This window comes from Leptodactylus fuscus, chromosome 4 (assembly GCF_031893055.1).
Source record: "Leptodactylus fuscus isolate aLepFus1 chromosome 4, aLepFus1.hap2, whole genome shotgun sequence".
NCBI lineage: Eukaryota > Metazoa > Chordata > Amphibia > Anura > Leptodactylidae > Leptodactylus > Leptodactylus fuscus.
The window spans coordinates 61,769,140-61,784,144 of record NC_134268.1 but is presented as its reverse complement, the minus strand read 5'-3'; the positions used below and the strand labels follow the sequence as shown (position 1 = coordinate 61,784,144).

Sequence of the window (15,005 nt, the reverse complement as noted above, 5' to 3'; positions counted from 1 at the left end):
CGAAGCAGCCCCACAGCATGATGCTGCCACCACCATGCTTGACTGTAGGGATGGTATTCTTGGGGTCGTATGCAGTGCCATCCAGTCTCCAAACGTCACGTGTGTGGTTGGCACCAAAGATCTCGATCTTGGTCTCATCAGACCAGAGAACCTTGAACCAGTCTGTTTCAGAGTCCTCCAAGTGATCATGAGCAAACTGTAGACGAGCCTTGACATGACGCTTTGAAAGTAAAGGTACCATACGGGCTCGTCTGGAACGGAGACCATTGCGGTGGAGTATGTTACTTATGGTATTGACTGAAACCAATGTCCCCACTGCCATGAGATCTTCCCGGAGCTCCTTCCTTGTTGTCCTTGGGTTAGCCTTGACTCTTCGGACAAGCCTGGCCTCGGCACGGGAGGAAACTTTCAAAGGCTGTCCAGGCCATGGAAGGCTAACAGTAGTTCCATAAGCCTTCCACTTCCGGATGATGCTCCCAACAGTGGAGACAGGTAGGCCCAACTCCTTGGAAAGGGTTTTGTACCCCTTGCCAGCCTTGTGACTCTCCACGATCTTGTCTCTGATGGCCTTGGAATGCTCCTTTGTCTTTCCCATGTTGAGCATATATGAGTGCTGTTCACAAGTTTGGGGAGGGTCTTAAATAGTCAGAAAAGGCTGGAAAAAGAGATAATTAATCCAAACATGTGAAGCTCATTGTTCTTTGTGCCTGAACTACTTCTTAATACTTTAGGGGAACCAAACAGAATTCTGGTGGTTTGAGGGGTTGAATAATAAATGACCCTCTGAATAAACTTTTCACAATTAAAAAAAAAATTAAACAAAGAAATAACATTCTTTTTTGCTGCAGTGCAATTCACACTTCCAGGCTGATCTACAGTCCAAATGTCACAATGCCAAGTTAATTCCGAATGTGTAAACCTGCTAAATCTGCAGGGGGTTGAATACTACCTGTAGGCACTGTATATCCTTCACCCAGGTGAACAAATCAAATGGGGGGGTTTGGACATATGATAAACCCCTTTTCAACAGATTTTCTTCCTCAACAGTTAGGATCCTAATATACACTTATACACGTATTTTTCAGACGCACTGGACTATAAGACACACCCAGGTTTTAGAGGAGAAAAATAGGGAAAAAAAATTTTCAGGCAAAAAATGGTAAAATATTTAATATATGGGAGTTGTAGTTTTGGAACAGCTGCAAGGCCACATTGACAGGTGACCCTGCAGCTGTACGGGGATGTATAGGGCGTTTTTTTTGTGGGGCCAGGTGTACTTTTTAGTTATACCATTTTGGGAAATGTTTATTGCTTAGATCACCTTTTATTTAATTCAAAGGCAAAACAGAGAGAAAATCCTGGCGGTTTAGCACTTTTGATTTTGACGTTCACTGTACATAAAAATATTAGTAGACAGGGCATTTTCAGACACAGGGATACCTAATGTATATGTTTCACAGTAATGTTATACTTTTATATGTATTCTAGGGAAAGGAGGTGAACTTTTATTTATTTTATTTTTTATTATATTTTTTTTTAAGTGTTTTTTTTTTTTTTTTTACTATTTTATTATCCCCCGCCTAGGGGGCTTGAACCTGCAATCATTTGATTGCAAGTCCCATAGACGGCAATACAAGTGTATTGCCGTCTATGGGAGATTCTATACATTACTATCGCGGAGTGTCATAGACCAGCCGCGATAGTAATATATATCTATGACAGGCCTGGGAGCCTTCATTAGGCTCCCGGCTGTCATCGGAACAGGTCGGCTCCTGCGGCCTCGCCGTGCAGGAGCCGGCCTGCATCACTAAAGGTATGGGGCTGGTGGGGACCGGCCCCGGGGCTAACTAACTGCCGGGACCTGCGGAGGAGGAGCGGATTTACAGCATGACCACGCTACTGCCACCGCTGGTTTTCTTCAGCGGCAGGAGCGTGGCAATCTGCAGGCCCCGGCAGCTAAGACAGTCCCTGGCATCTGCTGTAATAGACCGGCGGATGCCGGGGAGTGTCTTAGCTGCCGGGGCCTGCAGATTGTCACGCTCCTGCCGCTGAAGAAAAACAGCGGTGGCAGTAGCGCGGCCATGCTGTAAATCCCCCCGCTCCTCCCCCCACATTCGGACTATAAGACGCACCCTCATTTTCCTCCGAAAAAAGTGCGTCTTATAGTCCGAAAAATACGGTAATTTATCTAACTTCCTTTAAAAAGAAACCAGAAAACAGTCTGTAAAAGTTCCCATAAGCAAGGTTCTAACTAAGCATTGCCAGGGAGACAGTCTGTACACAAGTAGTCAGTGTAGTATGGAGCTGAAGCTTTAAAGGGATACAATCATTAACCCGTTTATGCCTGGTGTTGGAACTGGAAAATATATAACCTCCAGCATAAATGGGTTAAAATGGATTTTTTTTCCCTAACAAGTAGGATAGCCTTAAGACATCCTAATCTTCTTTTACTTTTAGATATCTTCTACGCGCCACCGTTCAGTAGATATCCCGTTTTTCTTTGGTATGCTAATGAGTTTTCTCACAGCACTGGGGGCGGGCCCCAGGGCTCAAACAGCACTGTGGGTGTCCCCAGTTCTGCGAGAAAACTCTCTAGCGATGGCCTCTGTCTTCTTCTGGCATGCCCTCTCTGCGATATCTTCTTCTGACTGTTTCTTCTGGCTTTAAATGGCACGCATGCGCAGTTGGCTCTGCCATCAGGCAGACCGACTGCACATGTCTACAGCCATTTTCTTGTGGCCGATTACACAGTACGCTCGTGTAAGCGGCCACAAGAAAATGGCCGCAGGGGAAAGGGGTTAGAAAGGAAGTTAGATAAGTTAATACAGTATATTATAAAAATGGTCACCAAACACCCCCCACACAATAGTTAAAAAAAAAAAAAAATGTAGAAAAAAAAAAAAAATGTGTTACATTAAAACAGTGTAAATGATATTTGCATGTGACAGTAAATACAAATTCAGAAGGGGAACGGCTGACAGATTGTCTTGGGCCATTAATACCTGTAGTACTTTAGCAAGTAATGTTAGTATTGCCATCTTGCTCTCTGGAGAAGAGTCCGTGGTCCACCAGCTCGCCAGTTTTATCCAGTTTTTAAGCACAGCATTCACCAATTGTGTACCTTCCTGTTTACGAATCGAACGCTGTCTAAAGCTTTGGTCAAGCATTCCATTCAAGACTGAGCTCACCTGAAAAAAAAGTAAATAAATAAATGAACACACTATTTATCTTCACTTTCCAGGGGAATAAAAGAAGCAAGTGAGAAAAACCTAAAACTTCCCATATGTGGATTCAATTTGGTCAGCTCAATGTTCTTTTCAAATCTTATAACCATAAAGACATTTCATATGAAGTCACTGTATGTGCAAAGTGTTATAATATAATTACTATTAGTATTATGACTCTATCTAAAAGTTTAGGATCTTGTACTACTACTAGTTCCAAGTGAGGATAATCGTTTTTGACATTTTATGGCCATGACCAAAAATTAGCCATGTTTAGTTACCATTTTTGGATTTTCCTTCGATGAATTTAGTAGATAAGGCACAACTGTGTCCAGGTTCTTCAACAGTTCCCTGTTAATAGTCTCAGAGAACAAGTTGTAGAAATATTCTCCATGAGAAAAATTGATAAAGTTTCTCTGAGAGCTTCCAGATAACGGCACTGTTAAAACCACTGTGTTCAGCAACAGGCTTACAAGTTCTTCACACTGAAAAAAGAATATACAGTTCAACAGAGCAAAGCAAGGAAACTCAGAATCTGTATACCTGGAATAGAGTCAATGAAAACTTAAAACATATTACATTTCTGTTCACTATCATAGAAGGCGTTCTACATAAATAGCTCATATTTTTCTAATTTGGCCACAATGTAGCATACAAATACATGAGCATTACATATTGGTAAACTGCAGAATTTTTTTCAAAGCAATCTAGAAATCCCTCCTTAACTATTTAATCACCATATGCTATTACAATCTCTGTTCTCTTAAGTTTCATCATATTCTACTACCACAAGGTAAAACAATTTTTACTCCACTTTAGTCACCTCCAGACACCAGTCTCCTTTGTCAATGTGGCTGCTGTAAAGCAAATCCCTGAACTGTTTGCAGCAGCACCAAGATGGCTGCCCAAATAATCATATACAGAAAATAGAATATAAAACTGTACAGTCTTAAAATGGACATTTCTCTAAGATGCTTCTTTCAGAAACATCTGGTTTTATAGTAAATAAAACTAAGTGATACATTCCCTTTAAAATAAAAATAAAGGGATTCTATCATTAAAACTTAATTTTTTGTGACTAACACGTAGGAATAGCCTTAAGAAAGGTTATTCTTGTTCGCGCCGCCGTTCAGTAGAAATCCTGGTTTTCGTCGGTATGCACATGAGTTCACTTGGAGCACTTGGGGGCGGTCCCCAGCGCTCCAACAGCACTGGGGGGGGGGGGGCATGCCCAATGCTGCAAGAGAACTCTCCAGCGCCGCCTCCATCTTCTTCAGGAACGTCCTATTCACGCGTCTTCTTCCGGCGCAGGCTTCAAACTTCTAGGCCTCGGGCAAAGCCGACTGTGCATGCTCGCCGGCCACAAGAAAATGGCCGTTTACAACACTGTGTAAGCAGCCATTTTCCTGTGGCCGGCGGGCATGTGCAGTCGGCTTTGCCCGAGGCCTAGAAGTTTGAAGCCTGCGTCGGAAGAAGCCGCGTGAATAGGACGTTCCTGAAGAAGATGGAGGCGGCGCTGGAGAGTTCTCTCGCAGCATTGAGGATGCTTCCAGTGCTGTTTGAGCGCTGGTGACCCCCCCCAGTGCTGTGAGAGAACTCATTTGCATACCGATGAAAACCAGGATTTCTACAGAAAGGCGATGCAGAGAAAACATCTAAAGGTAGGAGAAGAATAGCCTTTCTTAAGGCTATTCCTATGTGTTAGTCACAAAAAATTAGGTTTTAATGATAGGATCCCTTTAAGTGCACTATTTTATAGAAAGTATGATTAAAATAATTACCTGACCACCAAAATTAAAAGCCAGCTGTAAAATTCCCTCTGCAAGACGTATGCTGCTGATGTCTAAGGATGGTAAGGACTTTCTGTCATCACCAGCAGCAATGCCTTTATAAACCACTGAAAGGAGTTTGGAACCAACAGCAAATCCAAGACTAGTGACCTAAGTACAAAATATACATGTTAGTGATACAGAGATGTGTGAACTACAAGCATAAAATGGCAACTAGATGCTGTTACCGACTCTCTCCGAAAATAACACAGAGTTTTCTTTCTCTGAATATGGTCTAGGGCTTATTTTTGGGGTAGTTCTTATTTTTCAGGCAGATTCAGAATCTTTTCTTATTCACTCCAGACAAATCTTGCAAAATGATTACAGTTAGTAAACCTAACTTACATTCACAATCGATGGTGCAGTGTCAAAGGGTCTTAAACAAACTTACTCTATCTCCTCTCCGCTAAAGGGGAGATGCTGCAGTGGACTGGCTGCGTCTGTGGGAGCGAGCAGGGGTGGCACCTGACATCTGGTCATGTAGGTAGCCAAATTCATAGCACAGTAGCTGCCCAGGAAGCGGCACTTGGAAGGTGGACTCAAGAGGTGGGACTCTCGAGTTGGTGAGCGGATTTTGCCCTGTCTTGGTGGGAGGTAGCAGGGCACTTGTTCAGGACGGGTGGGAGCTACAATATGCCTATTCCCCACCATATCAGGCAGGACTTTTCTCTCTGCATTTTTTGGGCGGAAACCCATCAGACTCCATTATAGGCTATGGGGTCCACAGGTTTTCGCAAGTAACCACTTTTAAGCAAATTGAGTTTCTGTTTTTCAGGTCCCCATGCAGACCTAAAGAACGAAAACTAGAGTGCAGGTGTGAGCCTAGTGTAAGAAGATTACAAATGTTTATTTTTAAATATCTGAAAATATGTTAGAAACAGTAATCTATTATTGTTCTGTATCACACTACTGTAATAGGATAGCTGTAGATGAAGTACTAGGGATACAGGGTTCCAGGAAACTACAGATAGCTGGGACCGGGCTATAGTTCGAAGCCAGAGGCAGGAAACCCTTTATCTACAAATTTCACTGTGTAAGCATTAATACATTTATCTAGAATTTATCATTTTGGCTTCTTACTTGCTTATGCAGTGTGGAATTCAACAACTGTGCCCTGTGAAGCTGGTTACAAGCAGACAACGTGGCTCCCAACTTAATGCTGTCATATCGGATATCTGGATCGTACAAATTAACAGCGCACAATTCTTCAATCCTGTAAATAGTTAAAATAAAAAGTTAGCAAAACTTTTTTTCTGCATACTACCTGATCAGAAAAGAAGCTATGGAAAGTAATAAGTATAGATTCTATTTTGTGAAAAGTGTTTACCGTTCCATGGTAATTTTTTTCTGTAAACACATTTCCAAGGTTTTTTTATATGGCGACATTGCTACTCCTTTTAGCAATTTTACACACACATCTGGAAGGTTCTTCATCACTTGAACATCTGCTACATTGAATCCTATACTTGATGGATCACATATAGTAAGTGCTGTTAAGTCCCACAGGAAATTATTCAGAAGTTCATTCTCAAGATTCTACAAGAAAGAGCAAAGTGTATATTATATAACAAGACTAAATGTGTATATATTAAAGGGGTTTGACTGGCTAAGATTGGAATATGTGGCTGTATCTCCTGACTACAAGACCTGGAGTTACTGAAACGGCCAGGTGAGCTGTGCATCAAGATTTCTGCAATTCCCATAGAAGTTAATGTAACTTGGGAAAACAGTCACAGATTCTGAAACCCTACTAGGAGGCTGACACTAGGAGTGGGGGGAGTGTTAGCGCCGCTCAAAGATGGGCTTAACCTTTTCTACAGATAGTAGGCGAATGCTGGGTTCACACCAGTATTCGGTCTCCGTACTCAGGTTTCTGTCTTCTGCCGGCAGAAGACGGAAACCTGTCCGACCTTTCCGGCCGTGAGCGCTGGTGAGCGTTTTATGCTCTCTGCGGCGAGTGCATGTCCGACTTTGTGTTCGGGCAGGAAACAGAAACCTGAAAGCGGAGAGCCCGGGCGCAGATATGAACAAGCCCTAAGCAGCCTTGTCCCAATAGCAGCAGGAGAAGGAAAAAAAGTCAAAGCAACAACCAATTCAAGAAGCTAACATAAGGATAACAATACAGAGACAGAAGACAAGCAAGCTGAGAGCAGGATCTGTAACCCCAATAAAAAGAACAAGAAAAAGATTTTGCGGTGAGTACAATATACAATTTAATCATGAATACCATTGGGGGATACAGCACCATGGGATGGCCTAAAGCATTCCCAGAGGGTGGGGCAAGAATTTGCCATGCAAACCACTGAAGAGGCTGTGAGAAAACCCAGATATAAGTAAAAGCCAAGTATGAAACTGGTGGCACATGGCGAGAGGAACACACAAGTCCAGATGGAACCGTGAAGAATGACAACTAGTAGAGAACATGGCCGCCTGGAGGGAGTAGAAGCCTGATCTAGAATAGCAAAATTCAGAAGACAGGAGTCAGGACCAACAGAAAGCAAGCAGAATGCTGGAGACTCCATCCAGGTCAGGACTATCAAGATTTGGCCACCAAACCCTAGCATGGATTCTCAAATAGAAGTACAAGAAGACCAAGCATCAAAAAAACTCTGAAGCAAACTGAAGGAGAGAAATTAAGTTCCCAACTGTGAAGAAAACCTCCAGAAACTCCCGAAAAGGGAGAAGAAGAGGGTTAACTGTTATTGTAGGGCGTCATGGAAGTCCAGAAGATGAAAACAATGGACACATGAAGGAGACCTGGCAAGGGGTTCAAGCAGAGGCAGAAGGCCTCTGGCAAGTGTGGTAAATAGAGATAGCACCAGCTACAAACTGCAACACACAGGCAAAATACAAAAGCAGTGAAAAACAATAGTTGCTGAATTTATTTCTGAAGCATTTTTCAGCTGCAATTCACTATGTTTAAGGCTAAGGCCCCCCTTATAGGGTGGGAAAGAAAATTACAGTGTACTAGGGTGGAAATCAGGTTGCACCAATGTTCTTCAACATAAAATAGTTCAAGTGTCAATGGTTTAGATGAATGTCTACATAGCCCTTCAATTATTCAGTGACAGCATGTAGTCTCTGAGCAGGTACTTTCACCATCCAACTGCGAACCTTGTGTCAAAGCTTGTGTATACCTTTAAACTTAAGGGTTTTTTGCAATGTTTCTAAAAAGGTAATACACCAAATTTTATTATTTAAAATTCAGTTGCCAAAAACAAAGTGACTGCATTACTTACTTTCCAGAAATCCTGCTGGCAAATCTCCAGTATCATGGTTACAAACTCAATGATTCTCACTATAATTGTGCACTTGCTGTAGTTGTATTCCTCTTTTTCTTGTGGACTGAATAAACTGGCGTTGAAGCAAGTTTGCGCTGCAGTAATGTCATGCATGGATAGGCAAGTTATGAAATAATGCAGTGCTCTAACAAAAGATGACTTCTGTGAAGGATCTAAAACAAAGGTTAAAGCACAAGACTAAGATTATTATTTATAACAATGCAACAACCACAACCAGCCATTATCGCCAAATAATATGATCTATTGGAGGAATTAACCAACACTGGTACACCAGTAGCACCGCTGTGACTTGAGCCTTGCGTCAGGAATCCAGGTACGAGACACCAGGCACTCCTTGACCCATCAGATTTACTGTAACACACACCAGAAAACTGGCAGAAAGCTACACCAGTCCGGACTGTTTAGGTACACCAGAATGGTTTGCAAAACAAATGCAAACATGAAAACTTACAACAGAACTCTGCTAACCCAAAGTGTATTTATGTGCACGCCATCCATCTGCCCAAGGTTGTGTTTTGTTTTTTTTTAAACTCGTTTTATTGAAGGAGATAATCAAGAAAAACATGTACAGAACAGCAAAAAGAATAAAACATAGAAACAGAACAACACAGAAAAACAATCAAAGAACTAAGGTTGGTTTTAATAGGAGCCTAAAATGACTGACGCTAGGTTCACACTAGCGTTCGGAGACCCTGTCTGCTTAAAAAGCAGTTACCAGCGGAAACCTGTGGATGATATAGACTGCAAGAGGGTCCTCTGGGTTTCTGCCCAGTTTTCGTCAGTTTTATACTAAAACCGGCAGAGGGAAGAGTCTTGATTGCAGGACTTTTCTCTCTGCCGATTTTAAGCGGCTTCTGTGGCGGATTCTCCTATAGAGACTGCAAAGGAAGGTGAATCCAGCCTGACCTATACATTACTTCCCTGAATTAGGAGGCCTAGGCCAAGAGAGTGGTGAGACTTTGTAGCACAGGGTCCTATCTAAAAAGGTTGCCTTGACTTGCCACTGACCAACAAAGCTCTCACACTGATCACAAATCGCATTTCCATATATTATATATATATATATATATATGTATATATACACACCGGTATATATACAGTCGGTCCAATAGTAGCACTTTTGGGGCAGTTCCTATGTCTAGACATTAAAAGGAACGGTGTTGGATTTCTGACTAAGATTCCTCATTTTGCAGCCCTCTGGCAAGAAAGAGTATAACTGTGGCTTTCACTCACTGATCAGCCCCAGATGACTATGTCACGTTGTAGGTTATGCGGCTGATCAGCAACCAACGGAATCCACAGCAAGATCAAGCAGGGTGCAAAACAATTCCCTAGCATACTTATGTGGGTTCTGAAAGAAGCAATGCTACTGTCCCATTAAGCATATGGGATTTTTTTATTTTATTTTTTTAAATGTAGATTGTGAGCCCCACATAGGGCTCACAATGTACATTTTTTCCCTATCAGTATGTTTTTTTGGAATATGGGATGGAAATCCATGCAAACACGGGGAGAACATACAAACTCCTTGCAGATGGTTTTTTGCCCTTGGCGGGATTTGAACACCAGGACTCCAGCGCTGCAAGGCTGTAGTGCTAACCACTGAGCCTCCGTGTGGCCCCGCATATGGGATTTTAACTACCGGTATTACTACTATTACTAAACCTCTATCGCGAAATTGCAAAATATGTAATATAACATGAAATTGTACAGTACAGTATGTAAGTCATGAATGACCAGTTTATTTACTCACCAAGTAAAGTCTGTGGTTTTACAACACGCATTCCTATAAATGTATTATAACAATCCAGAGCGGCCAGCAGCATGTCCATCCACTGTACCACAGCTCGCAGAGAGGAATTCTGCAGTTCTTGGAGTGTGCTGATGTATAATATGCCGCACTGGTTCCCATCCACACTGCCAGCACTTTCAAATCTCTGAATCAAAAAAGAAACTCCTTCTTTCTTGGTAAGCTCCTCCACCCAGGCTGAAGGAGATTTTTTGTCTGAAAAACACCATTTCTTCAGCATTAGCTACGGTACACACTTAAAGTCCAAACATTTTATGCACACATGAACATACAGTAAGACCCCAGTATCTGCGGGCCATAGGTTCCGAGCCTAGACACAGACACTGGAAACCACGGGTAGCATCCACCCCTTTAAAAAGGTTTTCCAGGCAAAAAAAATATTTTTTAAAAAAGGTCTGTTAGTGCCATCAATGGGTTAATAAGTGCACCCAAATACCTTTTGCAGTGTTTTGAGTTAGATCTGGCTTTCTCTGGTGTCCTCTGAATTAGTTTATGTGGGTAGCTTCCTGCTGTCTTAGCCTATAACTACCACGATGCATTGCAGTTCACTCAGACCCCCCCTTCCCTAACTATCCTACGGGCTACAAACCCAATCTACCTACCTAATTGATTCCCCCCGAAACTCCTCTCCACCCCATCATATTGCCTGCGCAATAGAACGCCAGCAGAAAGCACATATGAGCAATAGAAAGCTGCTTCTTTTTGCTTCTGCCGGCATTCTATTGCGCAGGTTCCTTGTGAAGGAAGCAAAGACCAGTAGAAGAAGTGAGCATTGGTGAGTATGAGGGAGAGAGGGTGGGGGGAGGGAGGAATACTGGAGGCCTCCCATATCCGGAAACGCCAAAACAGAATGTCACGGGGAAATCAGAAAATGTGCCTGGGTGGTCACATGACCGCCCCTGGCATATAGGTAAATATACATTTATTTATCTATTATTTTTTAAAAGGGAGTAAATTAAAAGTTAGGCGTGGGGGAGGGGGTTTAGCTTAGGGGTAAAGTTTTAATTTATCCCGGACAACCTCTTTAATCTTTAAACTGTAAATCCTAATGTGTAAGAGCATAGTTATGGGGTAGCTGGAAAGGCTTTGGGCTGATATACAGATGTGAGTGAATCAAATAAAGTTATTTAGAAAAAAAATATTTACCTGGCAACAAAGGTACAAATTCAAAGAAGAGCTCCATTGCCTTGTGTCTGCAGTCAGTCTGAGGGAGGCCACATTGTCCTAAAAGCCACAGGACAATATCCAAGAGACAAATTGTCTGACTCTGAGGAAACCCTCTAATTTCAGAGGAAAAAACAGACATAAAATAGTTAATCCCATTCTTAAGATCCAGATGGTAATACAGTAGCCAATAAATGTTTTTTTCCAGAATGAGAATACAGATGTGATGACTTCCCCTAAGATTAGGATAGCTCAACAATATCAGACTAGTATGGGATCAACATCCAACACCCCCTTAAAATCCTGCAACTTGCCACTTAGGGTCAGTGCACACAGAGTTGTTTGGGGCTGATTTTGACGCGGAATCCGCCTCAAAATCAGCCTCCAAAAAAGGTTCCCGATAGAGTTCCATTTTTGGCTTTTTTTGGAGGCTGATTTTGAGGCAGATTCAGTGTCAAAATCAGCACCAAACAACTCTGTGTGCACTGACCCTTAGGGTCGGTTCACACTAGCGTTTGGATTCCATCTGGAAGGAGTTCACATGAGGACCCCCCTGGACGGAATACAATCGCAACTGCAAGTGCTGAGCAGTTAAAGTGCACGGACCCCATAGAATCACCACTTGGTTTTATTTTACTTGCTGCTACTTGTATCACTGATATTTACATGCAGTGAATCTGTGGACAAACTGCATTTCCCATGATTCATCTGCCTTCTCATCTACCTGATTATTAGTCTGTAATCAGAACAGTCTTTAATTATCTTGCTTCCAAGTCCTTGCTGTGTAAAACAGCAATCTTGGCAGCTACGGTGCCTGCTCAGCTTCTAGGCAGACAACATAAATCTCCACATCACCAAAAAGAAATTACACTGCAAGTACCTTGGAATGCGTCTTACAGATGGCTTGTTTAGTTTGCTTGCTTTCTGAATTATAATGCGTTTCAAGTGATCAATGACATTGCTGCACTGCTGAATGGTGCCTGTAAATAAAAGCAAGAAAGCAAATTGTGACATTTTTGAACACACCGAAAATGCTACTGTAAAAGGGCAGCAAGGGTTCGTTTTATTAAGTATTACTCCTTATGTTATTTTTACACATTACTCATTTATTCATTTAAATCTCTGCTCATTCTAGGCTGAGGATTCTTGTGGGCCTCCTACTGACATGTTTGCCAGCTCGGGGCACCAAGTAAAATTAAAGATTTAAAGATGCCCTTTTATCACCTCCAACAACTTCAGTTCTTTGCATCATTTAATAGTCACTGCTCTACTGATTCTGGCACAGATGGAATTTTTTCTCTAGCCCTCCTTGATTGCAGAGCTATCAATATAGATATGCTGTTTATGTTCTGTACTGTCAGGAGGGCGGTGTCATGCAGGAGCAGGTAAGGGGTGTGATTCTGAGCAATGTCACTGGCTGCCTCTGATTGGAGCTCTGAATCACACCCCCTGCCTGACACCGCCCTTCTGACACTAAAGAGCTTATATATCACATCAGGCACCCAAACTAAGTGTGCTTGTTGTTTGGGAACGGAGGAGGCTACTATTATAGTGGCAACTATTAAAGGATGCTAAGAACTGGAGTTGGTGGAGGTGGTGAAAGGTTTAATTGAATAAATGACTAGTTATACTGTTACTTTTCTAAGTTAACCGTATAAGTCAGTTTAGTATTTCCTGCTCTATAACATGCTGCCAACACGTAAAGCGTTTTCTAATTGACATATTCCCTATAATGCAAACCATTAAACCGAACACTATTTAAAGTCAGGAAAAGTAAAAGGACAGTCTGAGCTTCACAATATCTGGCATTTGCCGCTCACAAAATTGTGCATGATGGTAGTAAATAAAAAAAATGGATGACAAAAAAAAACAAAAACAAAATAAAGGGAAATTGACACAATAAATAACCTAAATCAGAATGTAAATCTCACCTAATGATTTTTCATCTCCATGAGATATTGCCAGGCTTTGCATGTATACCACCAGGATCTCAAACACAAACTTCTCCACAAGAGCTTTTTCTTCTCTAAGGATAAAAAAAAGAATAAATAATATATTACTTTATTTTCTCACCTTAGAGGGATGATAGGGGGATGGGGCAAATTGGGAGGAGATGTAAGATGGTGTTATCTTGTATATTTTGGACTGCATCTTCGCAAAATAAAAAAAAAAAATAGCTAGATAGAGGTAGGAATCTCAATCAGAATTTAAAAACGAAAAAACTTTCCAGTTGAAAAGATAAAATGATAAAGTCTACAGATATCGCATATGAAGCAGTGGACATAAAGTTTACCTGAATTCTCTGTATACATTGTTAAAAGCAAGAGCGGCTCCCAACCTCTTGAATGCATTAGGATGTAGAGCAAGACTGTAGAGTCTCTTAAATAATGACTGTGTATTTACAGGGCTTTGTTCTTGTTGTTTCGGCGTGGTCTGCTTTATTGACCATTTCAAAAATTCTTGAATGCATCGTCCAGAAAAGTCTCGTAAGGTACTATTGCCAGGATCCACAATTCCATCCTTAGAACAGACAAACTTTACTGTTATACGTTTTATTAGCAATTTGTTAGGCAAAAGCATTGGTGTAAAACAGGCAACATGTGTGAATACATGTAAATATGGGATCAGAAGTCCTACAACAGACTGAGTCATCATATACTAATCTGTTCCTAGGGCTGTGTGAACAGAAAGCCTTTCTACATGTTCGGGAGTTTTTGATGCTGTGCTCCAATGGTCTAGATACTTACGCTAGTTTTTTTTTTTAAATCGGACACAGAGTGCTGCATGTCCGACTCTGTGTCCGGTTTAAAGAAAACGGTTTCGTAGCGGAGTGCATAAAATGCTCACCGCCGCACATCTCTCAAACCCATTCAAATGAATGGGTTTGAAAGAGTCCTGCAGGTTTCCGTCTCCTGCCTCTGTTTTGCGCAGAAAACGGAAACCTGCAGAACGGAGAACAGGCGCAGATGTGAATGAGCCTTTACTCTACATGCCCCCTGGCTGAGAGACAAATGTGAACTGCGGTTCAGCCATAATTTGATTATCAGCAACGGAAAAACTGATAGGACAGGTATGAAGGGTTATACAGACTGCCAAGCATGACCCTGTACATATTTCAGCTTCTCATGAATATTCTGGTACCTTTAACAAAAATGTTATACTGACTAGATACACCTGTATTGTTTTTTTTTTCAGTTACACAGAGGATATTGAGGGAGAAAGGTTTTTAAGATTGACAAAGTAAATGTGCGGTGTAAACTTACCAAAAGAGAGTCAAGTAACGCCACAGTGTCCCGACTTTCAAACCTTTTGTTATTTGTGAACCAGTGAATGATGCCCATCACAAGAGGTTCATATAACTGTCTTGTTACCTAAAAAGAAAAAAGCAGTAACACACATTAAATGCCAAGCAGTTGGTATTAACTTACACCGCATTTTAATTCAAGGGAGAGCCATTAAAAATATAGAGAAAAAGCAGTGCATAAATGCTAGATGAGCGATACTAGCACTACTAGATTACATAACTAGATACTAACTTGTCTGTAGTAAGAATCTAGTGTGCTAATGTAATAGAGTAGGACCAGCAATAACCTCTGAGTAAAAATGTTGAAAAATTAATCTAGCATACAGACTATTATATATATAAAAAAAAAAAAAAAACAAACCTCTTTAATGC

The 15,005-nt window shown here is 41.5% G+C and overlaps 1 protein-coding gene across 1 annotated transcript in view; it reads right to left on the bottom strand.

The window, feature by feature from the left end:
- The window catches only part of PRKDC (protein kinase, DNA-activated, catalytic subunit), a 130,176-nt gene that overhangs the window by 67,300 nt on the left and 47,871 nt on the right, over positions 1-15,005 (bottom strand). The window contains exons 26-37 of the mRNA XM_075270572.1: positions 14,593-14,700; positions 13,623-13,849; positions 13,261-13,355; positions 12,210-12,309; positions 11,312-11,445; positions 10,109-10,360; positions 8,293-8,507; positions 6,381-6,589; positions 6,134-6,266; positions 5,006-5,164; positions 3,506-3,709; positions 3,003-3,188 (exon numbers count right to left, since the gene is read on the bottom strand). Of these exons, the coding sequence (XP_075126673.1) occupies positions 3,003-3,188; positions 3,506-3,709; positions 5,006-5,164; positions 6,134-6,266; positions 6,381-6,589; positions 8,293-8,507; positions 10,109-10,360; positions 11,312-11,445; positions 12,210-12,309; positions 13,261-13,355; positions 13,623-13,849; positions 14,593-14,700 (2,022 nt within the window). The remainder of the gene's footprint in view (positions 1-3,002; positions 3,189-3,505; positions 3,710-5,005; positions 5,165-6,133; positions 6,267-6,380; positions 6,590-8,292; positions 8,508-10,108; positions 10,361-11,311; positions 11,446-12,209; positions 12,310-13,260; positions 13,356-13,622; positions 13,850-14,592; positions 14,701-15,005) is intronic.